Source organism: Sus scrofa, chromosome 15 (assembly GCF_000003025.6).
Source record: "Sus scrofa isolate TJ Tabasco breed Duroc chromosome 15, Sscrofa11.1, whole genome shotgun sequence".
Classification (NCBI taxonomy): Eukaryota; Metazoa; Chordata; class Mammalia; order Artiodactyla; family Suidae; genus Sus; species Sus scrofa.
This window is the reverse complement of record NC_010457.5, coordinates 86,954,871-86,973,606: the sequence shown is the minus strand read 5'-3', so window position 1 is coordinate 86,973,606 and position 18,736 is coordinate 86,954,871. Positions and strand designations below refer to the sequence as shown.

Here is an 18,736-nt window from a genome sequence, read left to right as displayed (position 1 = left end):
ATAACTTTCCTGCTCTATATTTGGAACTTTGAGAATCTCTCAGCTTTGTAAGACCGAGTATGTTCTCTCTTCAATTGTAAAGAGTTTCATCTTATGCTGAATACAGGACCTTATTAAACGACCTGAAACCATTAATTAAATAAGCTATCTTTTTGAAACAGATTTTACTTTGTTAAATCCCAACTGAAAATGCTGTGACTTAAGAAACTTAACAAACCTGTTCTTGCTCTTAAAGAAACAAGCCAAGAAGACCCCATTAAGGTCCTATCAAGTCCTTCTTTTGATAGAATACCAAGAAGATAAACTGGCCAAGATAAGGCCAGCAGAACTCTTTAAAGTGTTAACTGGTCAGTTTCTACTCCAAAACACTGTGCATAATTTAAAACTCAACCATAAGCAAGTAAACACATATTTCTACAACTACTATATCTGCTTTGGAATAAACAATGTCAATTTTACATTCACATCAAGAATTAAAATCTGTAAGAACTGTGCAAATAAACATTTTATCAAAATTCTTGCTTCCAATTGTTTCAAATCAAGAAATTAAAAACATTTTATACTTTATCATCTACTTCCAGTAGTGTTTATAACTACCAAATTATATAAGGACACTCACTGTCAAACCAGTAGGACACCCACATTTTTAGGGTTATAGAAAAATCATTCTTTCAAATTATAAATTTGCATCATAATAAAACTGGAAGACACTTCTACTACTTGAGTGAACACAAGCTGTGAATAGAAAAACTTCAGACACCTGATCTCATACTTTTGAGACATTAAAATAGGACAGAGGCCCTTTCCCTACCATGTTCCATTTCATTTTTAGAGCATCAGTACAGTATCACAACTTTAATTTTCATTGGTAAAATAAGCCTAAAAATCTATAGTCTTGCTGGAATAAGAAGAGCATCAGTTGTAATCAAAATCCCATAAATGGCTTCCAGTTTGCAGGCAATCGGACCTACCAGGCCAGAGTTGATGTACACAAACACTCTTCCTTCCTCTCTGATGGTGCTCTGCATGGGGGCGCCCACCAGTAGGTCTGAAAAGCCATCTGCATTGAGGTCCACGGCACAGACAGAAGCTCCAAAATAAGACCCAAGCTGCTCCAAGGCAAACCAGATCCAGTCATTGAGAAAAAAGCAGAGTTACTCACCAACGCCCTCAGTGATAACCAAAGGTAGAGACATATTACCTTTTTACCTTTCATTTCATGTAAGATATTTAGTTCTTTTGCATCAATGCTGAAAATGTATGCCTGCAATAGGGAAAAGCATTAGGAAAGGTTACACTACTATCACATTAAAAGTTTTTCATTCAGTCAAAACATTAATTGTCATAATTGCTCAGGTTTTTTTTATTTTTTAATTTTTTTTTAGCTGCATCCACGGCATGTGGATGTTTCTGGGCCAGGGATGGAACCCACACCACAGCTTTGGCAATGCTAGATCCTTAACCTACTGTGCCGCAGGGGAACTTCCTGCTTAAATATATTTTTAAAAAATCCTTTTCAGAGTGATACAAAAGGCCGAGGGATCCACTTTCACATTAACATGCCTTCCTTGCAAAACCACCTTCTCAGGAACAATCTCACGGATCCATTACAGAGAGCACAGAAAACGTTGTTTGCCTTAATTTTCAAAATAAGGCTCAGAAAAATTTAGTTAACATTCACAACAATGTAATGAAAGTTAAATGAGAAATAATATTTTATTCTTTCTAGTCTTAACACTACTACACCACAAATGTAGCTGCCTTGATTTCTCTTCAGCTATAAAGTTATTAACCAATAAGTGTATTCCTATGATATCTTGAGAAAATTCTATCATCTCAGAAACAATTATTCATTAGAAAGAAGAGCATCATTTGACTTCCATAATTTTCCTTAAAGCTTTTCTGCACAATTTTATCTAAAAGCCATACAACTTTCACTAAGTTTCCTCTAACAGCAGCACATTGCTCATCATTTTCAGCTTGAATGCTTAGAATTTTTGTGGTGCCCTTTAATATCTTATTCTCTCATGTGATCTATTTGAACATTTTTGAAGAAATAAAATACTAAAATGAAATTCTTACTTTACCAATCTGTTCATGTTGAGGGGCTCCTCCAACTACTTCAGTAGTGTACATACTCCGAAAATGACCTGCTCCAACCGAGTATCCTTCAAGAAAATGTAGAAAAGTATGAGAATCATCATTGGCAATGGGTAAAACCCCGATCATAAATCCACTCAGAGTTAAATAAGACTAAATTCAAAATAACTACACTAAACCAGAGATTTAAGAAAATTTAGCATAGCAATATTCAAAACTGGTTATGTATTATATGCCTTAAGCAGTTATTGTGCATCATGAAACTAGTCACATGGCTTATATTTTTCAGTCTTAGAAATTGAAGATAGCACCTTTACATTTGGTTTGTTAGTCTCTGTGGTATCAGGACATTCTAGCTTCTAGGATTACAACAGAAATAATTTAGCATATTTAAAATATAACATTTTGAACTTGAAGTTAAAAAAAAACCCATATTTTTCCTAAACTTCAATTTTTCTTGCCCTGAAACCTTCCCAATTATGATAAAATTGTATGATAACACAACAGGTAAAATATTCTCATTTTATTATGTGGTCAAAGGTATAATACTAAGTTACATTTTTTGTAATCCTTTAAGATATCCTTCAACCATAAACAAGTAAATGTTGACTTGTAAATTAGTTCCCTCTGTATGAAAATGAATTCCTTCTGTTTAAATGGGGGAAAAATCCTGCTTTCTATTATAATTATTCCTGAGTGTAGGCTGTTCACATTTGAAGCACACATCATTTAAACAAATCTGTATTTTTAAAGAAACCTTAGGAAAAGAATTCCTTATACTACAACAAGGGAAATAATGCCAGAGAAAATCTTGGGTTTCTGTAGAAACATAGACTATAAAGTATCCTATCTTAAATAAGTATTCTTTCTTAAATAAGAAGATAGATAAAAATAGTTATGCTCTGGGAAATATTCTAAGAACTTATGAGGCAAAGGTCAATGAGCTGTTTTTAGACACATATTCTTCATAATGTCACCCATTGTCTAGAAAGCCATCCGCAGTCTCATTGACTTTCAGTGGGTCCTTGAAGAAACCACACTTACTCACTCATTCATGATTAAATGAATCAATTCATGTAGAGTGCTTACAGAAGTTCCTAGGAGATGGCAGGCACTCAATAGACACTACCTTTACAATAAAACGTAGACCGTATAAAGATACAGACTTTCAAGTGATTTACGGCAAAGAGTAAACCAAACCAGGAGTTCTTATCTAACTATACATTGATGGTAACAGTTACATATATAAAATATTAAGTTAACTAAAAGTTTCATAGATTACATTCTTAAAGATGCAGTTTTTGAAGTGGCCCTTTAATTCCTATTGGCCATTTTGATCTTTTGAAGGTACGATTTTCCTTCTTTATAATTACCAGTATCTGTAAGGCAGAAACAATTTGAGTTTGTCACTTTTTATAGTACCTAAATAACTTCCAAACTTCACTTGGTTGTATCTGTCTAAAAAAGCCTTGTATTTATTTGTAGTTATATTGTAGACAAAAAGAGAGCCAGTCCAATAAGATGATCCCGGGGCTCCCATCACAATTAAATCCTGTAAGATAAAAAGCAATTTATGATCATTTAAACATTTGATTTCACTATACGAAACCCCCTCCAGATATACACTAAGTACTTAGCGACAAAAATGTATTTTAAAATAAATTTCTGATATGTAAGCATTTTATGAGATTAAAAATATATCAAAAAAAGCCAGAGAAACTAGTTAATGAATTTTCACCTACAAGTAGAGTTTCAGAAAAGGAACATTCACTTCATACTTAACGGTGAACTTTAAAATCAAAGGCAGAACCACTGAACACTAGAGTAAGCTCTGGGGAGAAAGGCAATGTGGTTTCTATTAAAGTAAATTGTATCTGGGTAATTCATTAGTGCTCATTACAGAGATTATCACGTTTTTCCAAAGAGTAAAAAATGGACATAATTTATTTCAATTTGCAAAAAGCCAATGAATAGTTTCCTTAATAATGTTAGCTTAGGAAAAAATAAGTCAAATATTATTGGGGCATGACTGATGATAAACATAGAAATTCAAAAAAAGGAAACAGAGGGATGATTGAAATAAGCAGATACCTGTCTGGTGAAATACAAAACTTTCAGTAATTAAACCTACTTAACATTTCATTTAAATTTACTAAACAATTTAAAATTTGGGGGGGGGAGAAGGTGAATTTAAATATAAAATCAGAACGCATTATTATTATTTTTACATACTATTGGTAATTATGGAAATTGTTAACTCAAGGCTTGATACAGCCTGTCCACATAGATTTAGAAAACATTCGTAACTTCATGATGGGTTGTTAAGAGAAAGTGGGTGATTTGGGAGTACAACTGTGATCTTTCATTGTATATGAGATAGTGTTGGAAAGAGAATAATAGAGTTTGGAAATATATCTTATTTAAAAGGATATTATTATGTTCTTAAATCTCCCAATTATCATACTTCTAATGAAAAATGTGAATTCATATTCTTCCTTCCCCTTCAACTACTATACTTAGATATACTTGGCTATATATTTTAGCAATTAAAAATAATGTACTTAGCTATTTTCAATGCCTAAACTGACAATACTACAGCTACTTTTGATTTCTATTAAATTCTTAATGAAAGTAACATTATTTGGTATAGACTTTTAGTTGCTCTGGAGTTAGCCAGACACCTAAATATTAATATTTTTCTCACCACATATGTTGAATATTGAGCAGTGAAAATTAAGTTATAATACATCAAATTTATAAGACATATTATTTGGGATTTTACTTCAAAACTCATTATCAGTCTTCTAGATCTTCAAAACAATTAAAATGCTATATAAAAACATCCATAGCATCTATTTTTTGGACTATTACCTCTGTGTAAAAACTAGATATTCCAGCTTGACAGGATGCAAAATTTTCTCCAAATTTTTTTACATAATCTAAAATGAAGTAGAAAACAATTCAGGATTTCATTTAAAAATAAAGATAAAATCTGCATAATTTTGTTTATCTCATATATCCTTGTAAATATACCTTGTAAAGTCTCGATTTTACAGTATCATTTAAAAAAGAGTAACTGGTAAAATTTAAGATCACAAATCTTTTCCATATTAATCTTCAAATTATCCCTGTCAAAGAGCAATAAAAATATCCACTCTGCCTTTCTCATGGGAAGAGCATACAACATATACTCAAAAAACTGTCAGGTGAGCCTTTATGCCTTTAACCCACTATGCCTGGAACCCACGCCTCCACAGCAACCCAGGCTGCTGCAGTTGGATTTTAACCCACCGCACCACAGTGGCAAGTCCCAGGTTTCCATTTAAATAGGCTTCCTTGGAAGTTTCTTTCATGGTTCAGCAGTTAACAATACCATCTGACTAGTATCCACGAGGATGAGGGTTCCATCCCTGGCCTCACTCATTGGGTTAAGGATCTGGCGTTGCCATGAGCTGTGGTGTAGGTTACAGATGCAGCTCGAATCCTGTGTTGCTGTGGCTGCAGTTCCGATTCAACCCCTAACCTAGGAACTTTCCTATTCTGGTAGTGTGTCCCCCAAAATAATAATAAAACTAAATTAAAAAATAAAATAGGAGTTCCCGTCGTGGCGCAGTGGTTGACGAATCCGACTAGGAACCATGAGGTTGCGGGTTCGGTCCCTGCCCTTGCTCAGTGGGTTAACGATCCGGCGTTGCCATGAGCTGTGGTGTAGGTTGCAGACGCGGCTCGGATCCCGCGTTGCTGTGGCTCTGGCGTAGGCCGGTGGCTACAGCTCCGATTCAACCCCTAGCCTGGGAACCTCCATATGCCGCGGGAGCGGCCCAAGAAATAGCAACAAACAACAACAACAAAAGACAAAAAAGACAAAAGACAAAAAAAAAAAAAATAAAATAAAATAAAATAAAATAAAATAGGCTTCCTTGGAGTTCCCGCTGTGGCTCAGTCAGTTAAAAATCCAACTAAAGTGGCATGGGTCAGTGTGGAGGCATGGGTTTGCTCACGTGCCAGGCACAGTAGGTTAAAGGATCCAGTGTTGCAGCTGTGGCATAGGTCACGGCTGTGACTTGGATTCAATTCTTGGCCCCAGAACTTCCATGTGCCACAGGTGCAGTCATAAAAGAAAAAAAAAATTAAAATAGGCTTCCTAGATTTTGCCCCTCATTGAAAATCAAAAACTGAGTTAAGATCCCGTGGAGATTTCTTCTTACAAAGCCCTCATGAATGAATGTTTTGTAAAACTTAATACGGAAACAACGCTCACTTTTCCTGAAAAACTGACGTAAATAAGCCTCTATAAAGGAAATAATCAGGACCACATCTTCGTTTTGGCTTTGCTAACTAGAAAAGTTAAGTTGCTATGTCATTTTTTTCTTAAAATTTTGGTTTGATTATACTAATTAAATAAACTGAAAAAAAATGTCAAAGTAGTTTCAGGGCTTGGAATAATGATTTTTTTGTTGTTGACTTTAAGCATGTTTTTTGGGGGGAAGGGCACACCTGCAGCATTTGGAAGTTCCCAGGCCAGGGGTTGAATTGGAGCTGCAGCTACTGGCCTAGGCCACAACCACCATAATGTCAGAGCCGCATTTGCAACCTACACCACAGCTCACAGCAATGCTGGATCCTTAACCGACTGAGAGAGTCAGGGGATGGAATCCACATCCTCATGGTTACTAGTTAGGTTTGTTACTGCTGAGCCACAATGTGAGAACTCCTTGCTAAGTCATTTATAATTACCATTCCCTGCATGCTTTTTCACTCTTTTTTATATTTTCTCTGATCCTATAGTCCTTTTATTTAAAAATAAATTATTATAGGAGTTCCTGCTGTGGTACAATGGGACTGGAGGTGTCTCTGAAGCACAGAGCAAGGACACAGGTTCCACTCCCTTCCCAGAACAGTGGGTTAAAGGTTCTGGTGTTGCCACAGCTGCAGTGTAGGTCAAAACTGTGGCTTGGATCTGACCCCTGGCCTAGGAACTCCATCTGTCTCAGAGCAGCCAAAAAAGAAAAAAAAAAAAATTACTATAATTTTAAGTGTCTTAGATTTCTGCCACTTTTTTTTCCCATAGAATGGGTTTTTTGGGGGGATGGGGACACTGTCATCCATGTACATAATCAGTCCTTGCATAAAGTCACACAGAGAAGACAGAGAAAATGTGGGGGACTGAAATCTGCACCCAGGGAGGCACCAATATTTAATGAAGAAACAAGCCAGCAGCAGGACAAAAGCTGCAAAACATTAAGGGGTCAAGTGCATCCTCCCATACCGTTAGAACAGTTATATGCGATTGTTGAGTCAATTAAAAGCCCCAGACATGAGGCCAGCTATGTGGAAAGGGGTGCTGCAGTTGAGGGGTATCTGTACCTTGCATCTCTACTACCCTGTCCTTTGATAGGTTTCCTTCAGCAGAAACAGCTAAGTCCTATCATCACATATTTTCACACGATTTTAAAGGAAGCCAGGCTCTCAAAGGGAAAGGCCTCATCTGGACATGAGATTATGACACAGGCTGGTCAGGTTTGCATTATGGAGAGACTGTAAGACCTCAAACACCCATGAGGGCCTCCACAACTAACCAGGAGAGAGGCCTCTACTGGGAAATGTTTTAAAGTATAAACCATAAACTGTTATGAAAAAGAAGATGACAGATAAACAAAGTTTTACTGCCACTGAGAAGCTAAAATTCACCTTTTATCCTCTTGGCATTCAAAATCAAATTAGAAATACAGATGCTATAATGTTTCCTATTATATCAAATTCTAAGAAGGGAGGGAGGGAAGACCCCAATATAAACAGAATCAACTCCAATTTGAAAACTTGGTCCAAGTTTTGTCAAGAAATAGAAATTTTGAGGGGACAATTGGGTAATCATTCTGGTTAGAAAAACCAGAAATTAGCATTCATATGTATTTTATTTTAAAAACATTTTTGGAATTTTTGCAGGTATTATTTTTTAGTGCATTGTGGACACTCACTGCTTTATTTCAGTTTATGTCCTAGCTCTATATGCATTAATGCTACCTACGACCTAAAATTTTAAAGAGAAAGGCCTTTCAAACTTAAGATACCAATCCCTTGCTGTTGCAAGGAGAAAATGTGAATTTGAAAAAAGACATGGGGGCGGAGATTTATGTTTATACTTTGAATCTTTCTGAATATTGCTGGAAGCGAAAGGGAAGCAAGAAACAGTCTTCCTTCTGCTCAGATTTTTCAGTCTAATTTCATGATTTTAAGTGTCTTACCTTTCCTGGGCATTCATTCACTTATATGGAGTTGGAAATATATTTAATGCTAAAGTGGGAAATTATCAACTAGATGCTAAATTATTCAAATTAAATTGTAAATTCCTAGTCCCTGAAACACACAGTACATTTTTGAAATTTAAAACTGCTGCAAGTGGGTAAAAAAAGGAAAGGAAATAATACTTTGAGCAGCTAAAAAGAACATAGCTATTTCAAAGATTTCCCCCCACCCTTGAGTATCCAAAATTGAAAAGTGAAAAAAATTTAAAGGCATTCTCTTATTTCTCTTGATGCAGTTAATATCAAAACCATGCCTTACCTTGATAGCATGGAGCTATTCTTTTACTCAGTTCTGTTCGTAAATCAGAGGGCATTCCATAGCAAACACCCGTAGGGAGCTTATTTTCATTCTTTATGTAAAATATATTTTTCCATCTATGCCCACAAGTCTGAATAAAACACAAAAGTAGACCAAATGATGTGAAAGTCACACCCAGAGTATCTGATTCCATCATGTTCTCAGTGGACCCAGGCCAATAACCTACCACAATGGATCCGTTTTCTCCAGGCTGCCTGGAAAGTGTGACCCCCAGCCACTGATTGTCTCTTTCTTCCAAACAGGTCTTTCCACAAGGTTCTCCTTTAAGGCTACCTGCAGCATTGAAAATAATTTCACCATCAGTTATCTTGAAAACAGCTTTATTCCACAAGAGCGGAGAAAACAAACATGCATGTGTATCCCCAGTATTTTTTTTCTTTCAGCCATCCATGGAATGCCTTCCTCACTGTTTCCCTGTCATCTTATATTCAGCGCACATTGCTGGGTCACTGTGAGTTACTCTGTGCCAGCAGAATTGTTCTCTCACAGGTGGTTTTGGTTTGTAGGTAAGACCTCCGACTGGTAACACTGAGAAGAGATGGCTTCCACACGGGAGATAACTAACCAACCCGACCCAGAGAGGGGAACACCAGCTTAAACCAGCACAGGCTGTGCAACCCCTCCTTGTGTGTGATGCTTGGCAAAGAATGTGCCCCTTTGCTTTGGACATTTATCTAGCAGTGTTAGCAACATCACCAGAGCACCTTCTTAAATGTTTCTTTAAGACATTAATTTCTTTAAGAAACATTGAGACATTAAGAATAGAAGGACTGCAATATGGTCCCCAGAATTTAAGTCACAGTTTATTGAAGTTGAAAGGTGATGACTGAGCATGTGGAAAGTGGCTGTGTATAATTAACATACTAATAAAGTCTAGTGTATAAAACAAACCGACCTACGGTTTACATTTAGTGGATTGTAAGGTTTTTCAACAAAGAAAAAACTTTGAAAAGCTGAATTATTTTAGTAAAGAAAAACTTCAATAGGCACTTTGACAAAGGCATGAATAGCCAGAAAGCCAAAAATAAAATATTGCACATGGCAATAGAGTACTTCCATGCTATGTAAGAGAAAGTGATTTCTCTTTACATCTTTTCAATTATTTAAAAAAAAATTGTTAAAGTGACTTCTTGGCTTTGCAGCTGGATCCTAGATTAAATGTGATTTCGAGTAAAGCGGTTTTGGGGGGAGAATAAGATACAGGACATTAAGATTCCTTTTGCCATTTCCATCCTCTTCAACTACCAGGTGACAGTTCTATTCCACCTGAGCTTAATTCCAAAGGCAGGTAAACGTATTTGCACCAAGTTTATGGGCTAAAGACATGGAACATGGGTTTGTTTACTTAACTTTGGAACTAAGTTTTCATCCATTGTTAAGGACCATACTCTAAATCATTAGGTACTTCCTTGTCTCTGATAACCTTGACCCCTAAATAAAGCTTCCCAGGCAAAGTCAGAATACTTCCTAGATGAGGTTAGTCTTTGAAAGTGAAACTATTTGCAATAAGTCTCCTGGGTAAGAGACTGGGTAAGGAGTGTGGAAAGATGTTTGTATATATATTTTATACATTTGTTTGTTTTCTAAAAAACTTTTTTCAGGACAAACCAACCCTTCAACACAGCTGAACTAAAGAAAGTCTCCTAGTCCCTTCTCTGGAGACTGATTTAGTATTTGAGAACTTGACTACTCCAGGTGACTCCCATAATCTGGAACACTGTTGCAATGGTAGGTGGATCATCTTTTTCTGGCAGAGTTTTTTTGACACTTCAGAATAGTAGTGTCAACTCCCACCTACTGGCGCTGCCTACCTAGAGCACGAGACAGAGGAAGATGACTAAGGAAAGGTCTGGGAAGACTGCTGGGGTTGATTAGCAGCATCTACTTGGAATGGGAAGGGAATCTTGATGCAGCCCAAACCTTGATCAAGGATGACCCAGGTGGAAGCATAAGGTCTCTATACAGAAAGGAAGGGACAGGAAGAGGGAAGAAGCGAGAAAGACAAGTAAATTGTAGTATTGTGTGGTAAGTTCTAACATAGAAAGTTGTTACTGTAGTTACAAGATGCCAACATAAATGAAAGAAACAGAAAGAATGAAATAAATTTTAATTTTCATTATGACACAAAATTTTCAATTTGACTTTTTACTAAAATTGCCAATTGCTTATTTTTTTACTAGTGTCAAAAATAGATAATAAATGGCATATTCCTCCACCTGAAGTTGAAGTTATTATTATTTATTCCAGTTGACACTGCAATAAAGAATCAACTCTAAAAATACCAAAGTCTTAGAGTTCCCATCGTGGCACAGCGGAAACGAATCCTACGAGGAACCATGAGGTTGCGGTTCAATCCCTGACCTCACTCAGTGGGTTAAGGATCTGGCATTGCCGTGAGCTGTGGTGTAGGTCACAGACACGGCTCAGATCTGGCATTGCTATGGCTGTGGCGTAGGCCGGCAGCAACAGCTCTGATTAGACCCCTATGCTGGGATCCTTCATATGCCAGGGTTGTGGACCTAAAAAGACAAAAGACAAAAAATAATAATAATAAAAAATTTTTAAAAATAAAAATACCAAAGTCTTTCTAAAATTATAGTCAATACTCAGTTAACTAAGCAATTGTGTAAGGGAAAAGTTAAAGACAGGAGGGGTCAGAGGTCTCCAAGAACCCATTACCTCTGTTAAAATGTTGTGTATTTAATACACAGTTTCATTAAGATTATGGTCAAATAATACTGCTCTAGAAATGCCACCTCAAAGTTTAAACACACAATAGTATTCATGGAGTAAATATACAAATGTTTAGAACTCCCAAAACACCACGTAAATTGCTTGATAAAAATGGCCCAAAAGTTCTTTTGCACAAAACAGTGAATTATTGTATGTTTTATCACAATGTCATCACTGCTCCCACACTTAGGGTCACACACCTTGATTATTCTAGTAAGTGAACAAACACACAGACTCACACTTACAGAGGTTTCTTCTTTGCACTTCCTAACACTGCTTCTGCCACAGAGCAGCACCCAACAACAGCAATGATAATCCTGAGGTGCTTTCAGCACTGGTCACCAGAGGGAATCAGTTCCAACATCAGTTTATAAATCGCCACTACCAATCAGGGTTTTTGCCTAATTTCAAGCACCTTTTCCTCTTTACTCTGTAGTCCCTGCAGAATCTTGGCAGAGAGGTCAGACCTTCACATCACCAGCTTATGCTCTGGGCTTCTCCGAAGCTTTTCCTTAAACTCCTTGCTCCAGAGGCCACACCTTTTCATGTGGTTCTCAGCCCTGGCCACACATTAGGATCACCTGCTGCATGGAGAGGGGGCGTTTGAACAAATACTGATACCTGGTTCCACTCTAAGAGGCTCAGATTTGATGCATCTGGGCTGAGAATTTTGCAAACAGTTCCCCAGGTAATGGTAGTGTGCAGTGGGGCTTGTGAACAGCATAGCTAGGCCATTTCCTGTGTCGCATTGTATTTGAAAAGAAACTACTCCATCTAGAAAATAACAGTAATACTTTTTTGCCCTCCTTGGTTTCAGCTAAATATTGAAATAGAATATCAAATATTAAGCCAATTTTCCTCATGTGGAAATGGAGGATTTCTAAACTGGTCAGAAATGATGATTATTAGAACTGTCATGAGAAAGCTAATTCTCATGCATTTCCCTGACAGGACATCACAAATAAACACAGATCATCTTTATATTTTATCCAAATGTCATGTTAAAATGATTTATAATCTGGTTTTCAATTCAGCTCATACATTACTAATCTAAAGTCTTAGCAAATCAAATCAGCTTCATAATTGAAAAAAAGTACTTACATGGTTTAACATAAAAGAGGTCAGTAGAAATTAACATGTGATCATTTTCCATGCTTTCATACAATTAGAATGACTAATTCTTAACACAGCTGAATGCATTTTCCCAACAGACACTAAAAATACAAAGCCACATAAAAATCATACCCCTTATCCTGAAAATTAAGCCCATCTTTTTTTTTCCTCTTTTGGTTTTCATTTGAGAAAAGAAAATATAAAGATGTATGCTTACTATTCAGTTTTTTATTTCCACTTACTGATTGTGTGTCAGGGACATACATGTGCATATAAATGTGGTTAAACAGTAATTCTGATAGACAGATGCAAAGGATGTTAGTACAAAGTCAAGTAGGTATATTCTTTCCTATCCTGGCCTTTTGTTGTTGTTGTTGTTGCTGTTATTCTGTTTTAGAGACATTGTTCCAAGTGCCAAAATGTGACAGAAGATACGGAAAACCAGATATTCTGTCATGACTGTCACCCCCATGAGGGCAGACTGACTATTTTGTTGCTGAGACATTCCCATGGCACAGAACAGGGCCTTACATTCAGTAGGCAGGAACAAAATATTTGCTGAGGGAATTCTGAAATCCAAACCCTTGACTAGAGGGTACTAATGCAAACTTTCACCCATCTCTCAGGGATCTAACTTTAGAGAGGTCTTCTTCCTTCACTACTATGTTCCCTGCTTCTCTTCAAAAACATTAGTCCCTTAAGTTTTAGGATAGTAACAGATGGTCTGAAGGAAAACAGTGTTTGCAGGTTTGAAGATCTTTACAAAGTGTGATGTGAGTAGGATGATTTAAGACTGGGAATTAGCTGGGCCTGTGGGAGATGCATGTCTCAGAGGGGTTCTGCAAGGACTGTGGGAAGTAAATGAGGTATGTGAGAAGTGCTCGGGCCAGAGCCTGGCAGGAAAACAGGCAAACATTAGTTGATGTTGACATTATTATTTTAAGGATTAAGCAAAAGATATGATTAAGCTGCACATACGTCATGGCATACATCCTTCTCCCTAACGTATTTGTGGCACATCCCTGTCCGCGATTCTTCCCATACATGTTAACTTATTTCATTCTCACAGTAGCAGCAGAGGACAATGTTATCACTCCAATTTTACAGGTGAGAAAAGAGAACCTTAAAGAAGTGATTTATCCAAACCCATGGGGATGGTAAATGGAAAAGATTAGCATCAAAAATAAAAAACTTGGGAGTTCCCGTCATGATGCATAGGAAACAAATCCGACTAGGAACCATGAGGTTTTGGGTTTGATCCCTGGCCTTGCTCAGTGGGTTAAGGATCTGGTGTTGCCCTGAGCTGTGGTATAGGTCGCAGATGCAGCTCAGATCCCACATTGCTGTGGCTGTGGTGTAGGCCAGTGGCTACAGCTCAGATTCAACCCCTAGCCTGGGAACTTCCACATGCTGCAGGTGAAAGCAAAAATAAATAATTAAAAAAAAAAAAAACCCTTTTAGAATGAAATAATGCCTTTTGCAGCAAAGTAGATGGATCTAGAAATTATCCTACTAAGTGAAGTCAGACAGTGAAAGATAATCATATGATATCATTCATATGTGGAATCTAAAATATGATACAAATGAATTTATCTACAAAAGCAAAATAGTCCACAGACATTGTGAACAAACTTTTGATTATCAAAGGGAAAAGGGGGGATAAATTAGGAGTATGGGATTAGCAGATACAAACAACTCTATATAAAATAGATATAGCATAGGGAACTACATTCAGTATTTTGTAATAAACCATAATGGAAAAGAATTTTTAAAAAAGAAAACTAAAAAACTTTTAGAAATAGAAGACCTAAAAGTAGTTACTTTCTACTAGTCTGAAGTATCTATGATAGAACTCCACAAATATTTCAGATGTATGAATTAACTGAATCAACTTTATCATCTAAATCTTTTTTCAGCTGAAAGTGTATAAAATATCACAAATCTGTCTGCAGACATAAAATCAATTTTCAAGTGTTCACACACAAAATGCTACATACTTGGTCTTATCTTACTCTGACCTTTTTCTCAACTTAGATCAGTTCTTAATATTTTGGTATTTCCACTGAGGAAGGACCAAGGGGAAAGACCAGATTCAAAGGTCTTCTTTCTGTAACTTTTTGACAGCTTGAGTGACACACTTTGTGGCTAGGGCAGCCTGGGACATCTGGATGCAGTGACACGTTTGGCTTATTTGCCTGCATCACTGTGCTGTGGCTTCAATTCAAAAATTTGATTGGGGCTCTTGGTCTGGCTTTATGGCTAAGACAACACTCACTTATCTGATCTTTCAAAACATGTGACATCATTTTTAAGTTTCAGAAAAATAGTGAAAGACCCTACTTCCAACAACTTTTTTAAAACATGAGGTTCTAGTCTATTGAAAGACGAGTCCTATATATTTCGAACTCTTCCATTCTAAATTTTTATTAAATAATTCTATATATATTATTTATATATAGAACTCTTCCATTCTAAATATATTTCGAACTCTTCCATTCTAAATTTTTATTAAATAATTCTAAAAAATAAGTGACCCCGATTCTATCCTATGTTCTATAGAGTCATTCATTCAAGATATCTTTATTTGTAGAAGCAATAATTACCGAGTGAAAATAATCATAAAATTCCTTCATTTATCTAAATTCTGAATATAGAAAAAAACATACAGTATTAAAAGCGAACAAACCAATTCAAATATGGCAATACTATAGGACCTACATCCCTCCCTATTGGAGGGATGTAAAAATTACAGAAAATTTATATCTGTGCAAATAAGACTTCCTGGCACCTAGTAGGTGTTCATTAAATGGTAAATGCTCTGCTCCCTGCATACCCACATTGTGTTGATGGGGATCCACCAGCAGAGGGAGCTCACAGTGCTGTAAGACTAAATCAGCAGTTTGCCTTCAGCTGCTAAGTCAAATGGCCCCTTGTTTTAGTTTCTTATCAAACCCTAATTACAATCAAATCCATTCTATCATATTTATTATATTAAACTGTGTACTTTCACCACATATCTAATAAAATTTGGTGGAGATGTTTCTCAAAGGTAATAGTGATATTCATGAATTTAACAGCAATGAGTAATGAAAAGTCAAACACCTAAGTTTTAGAAGAGATATGACATGAAAGTACTAAACTTCCAACACCATTCCCTCCAACTCATGTAGTGGCAGATGAGAGTCAAAATATCAAACTCAGAAACCACTAACAAAGTTTTTTTTTTTTTTTTCAGGAAAAATATGTTTTAAGTGTCTTATTCTAAGACTTCCTAATCAGAATCTGATAATGGTTGATAATCACACTCAGTTTATGTGAGAATCAGCTCCTATAATCAGAGGCCTGAAAAAGCCAGTTATTAACAATCCTCTATTTCATTTTACTTTAATTAATTAAAATTAATTTTTTATTGCATCATTTTATTTACTATGTTGTATTTAGGAAAAGAGTTCTAACACAGAGGTAAACATCTTCAGGAAGTAGTGCCAAGCTTGATGGCTGAAATTTTATAAATCTGGGTTGATCCCGAGTCATCATCAGACTTCAAATCTCTAAAAACCATCCTGCTTGAGAGCTTGAATCTAAGATCAGAGTTTCCTTCAGGTACCTCAGGCCCAAACTTTTTAAAATTTCTGCAGAAAACCTATACAAGTCCTTTTACTAACTACAGCAGAAAAATACACAGCAACTGATATATTTGGTGAGCATACCTAAAAGAAGAAATATTGTCTTACAATAATAATTATATAATCGTTTATATAATAAATATTTGTTATAAGCTTCCTATGTATCAGGCATACTTTTAATACATGTAAACGTATATGTTAACTGATTTAATTTTTGTTATATATCCATGAGGGAGGTATTTTTATCGTTATCCCAATTTTACAGATGGAGAAGCTGAAACGAAGGGAGATTAAGCATCTTGACCAGAGTCACAACCCGTATAAGGGGAAGGAAGGATTCAAACCTACACTGTTATCCACCACCCTATACTACTTTACAATGATTTGCCATTAGTACCTTTCCCTGTTATTCGGGGAATGCATCCAAGTATTGACTTCATTAATATCTTACTCTAATTTTACTTCCACAGCAACTTATTACATTATAACCACAACTTTCAACATTAAAAAAAAAATGGGAAAAATTCTCTACTTCCATGGTTTTCAGTTGATCTCTTAGACTTAAGGGTTCATTTGAAAAAGTATCACTCATAAAAATACCACTTGAGTGGCTCTGAAACAATACAAAAATGTAAACAGAAAAAGAACTCCTGGGAAACCTGCTCACACATAACGCTCAGTGGTCAATATTGAAGTTCTGAGCTTGGTTTGGAATTCACAGGGTAGGATGTAGAAGGAGGTTGAGATGATATCAAGGTTTAAAAATATGTGAGAGAAGTAAAAGTCAGGCAGGGAGCCCTGTACCAATCAGTGTAGGGTCAGAGCGAGATTAGGGGGAGGTGACAAGAGAGGACATCTTGTCGTTCAAAGTTTAAAGGACAAATGGGATAGGATGTTGCAGAGACAATGATTTGCAGACAAAATAATGATATTCTAATGAATACTATAAAATGGTCACAGGAAAACAGAGAATAGTATTGGGGTGAGGTAGATCTAGAAAAATTTTAGAGGGCAGATATTGACAAGAGGCTTCTACACAGGGCATAATTTAAAAAGGGCACATCTAATCCACTTCACAAAATATATCCTAAAAGATATTTGACAACTAAGTCTACACTCTTACTATTTCAGAACATATTCAGTATGCATTACAGTAGTTCATATAAACTACATGAAAAAGATTTTCTATCATTTAAAAAAATGTTGAGGAGAAACTGAGAGCATCAGAATAAACACACTGCATGACTGAGCACAGTCCTGACACTTGCAAATCTATTTCCACACTCTAATTTGATGTTTCCAGCCATTACTAAAATTAAAGCCCCTGTCAGAAGCTCCCTATCTCAGTTAGAGATATTCTTTCGATTGCCTGGCATGAGTAGGCAGAGTCTAAAACCCAAGGCTAGCCTAGACCTCTTGGAATGATGCTGAAATATACAGCAAATCCCAGAAGATCCCACCCCAATCTGAGAAATGTATCTATCCATTTCACACTCATTGAGATTTTACCAAGTGCTCATCAAAGCTGGTCAGAACTGGCTCAATTACTCAAGTATTTGCTCTTCTGGGAAACTCATCATCCAAACAATTTCTTCTCCCCACTGTGTGTGTCTCTATCCTTATGCTTTACATATTCCTGTCTCTCTTGTCAACAAGTACTTTGAGGGCTTTAGCTGTCTTAGCCAACTTCCTATTCTCAGCACCAGCATAAGTAATTGACACATTTTATAAATAAAGGAAGAACCTAGTTAAAAGTTGACACCTGCTGCCAATATTTCTTGTCATTTCTTACCCCCCTGCAGGCTGGTGTCACCACTAAAACTGGTCTTATGAAGGTTTTAATAAATCAACTCTCTCTAAATCCCAAGAAACCTCTGAAGTTCTTACCTAGCTTGACCTCTTGGCAACTTTTGATACTGTCAACCATTCATCTCTTCTCCAAACCTCTCATCCTTCCACTTCCATAATGACATTGACCTTATTTCCTAGCTAACTCTTTGACTTTTCTTTCTCAATCTATTTTTCTTTCTTTCTTTTTTTTTCATTCTCCAATGGTTCTCAATCATAGATGAATACTGGAATCATCTAGAGACTTTTGGAAACTTCTGATGCCCTACTAAGGGTTTTGCATCCAATTCCAATGTGTGTGTGTGTGTGAGAAAGTTTTCCCACACCACCACCAAGCAATTCTCTGATACCAGATGAGTGTCCTACAATTCAACTCAGTTGTAACACTACCTGGAGATAATGTCAGATCGATAGGATAAGGGTTCAGTCCTACAAGCTCCTTGACATAGGCCTTAGATATAAATTTTAAAAATATGAGACCAAAAGCAAAAATAAGTAAGTGGGACTACATCATACTAAAAAACTGCACAGAAAAGAAAACCATCAACAAAATGAAAAGGCAACCTACTGAATGGAAAAAAAAAATACTTGCAAATTACATATCTGTAAGAGGCTAATATCCAAAACATATAAAGAATTCATATAACTCAATAGCAAAACAAGCAAATAATCTAAGCAAGAGACCTAAATAG

The 18,736-nt window shown here is 36.3% G+C and overlaps 1 protein-coding gene across 3 annotated transcripts in view; it reads right to left on the bottom strand.

The window, feature by feature from the left end:
* The window catches only part of ITGA4 (integrin subunit alpha 4), an 86,375-nt gene that overhangs the window by 54,822 nt on the left and 12,817 nt on the right, over positions 1–18,736 (bottom strand). The window contains exons 3-9 of one of the 3 annotated variants that reach the window (XM_003133517.4): positions 8,891–8,997; positions 8,665–8,794; positions 4,972–5,039; positions 3,523–3,652; positions 2,083–2,168; positions 1,202–1,264; positions 972–1,109 (exon numbers count right to left, since the gene is read on the bottom strand). In XM_003133517.4, the coding sequence (XP_003133565.1) occupies positions 972–1,109; positions 1,202–1,264; positions 2,083–2,168; positions 3,523–3,652; positions 4,972–5,039; positions 8,665–8,794; positions 8,891–8,997 (722 nt within the window). Of the gene's footprint in view, positions 1–971; positions 1,110–1,201; positions 1,265–2,082; positions 2,169–3,522; positions 3,653–4,971; positions 5,040–8,664; positions 8,998–18,736 lie in introns of all 3 variants that reach the window. The other 2 variants (XR_002339183.1, XM_013982231.2) reach the window with 2 other exon arrangements.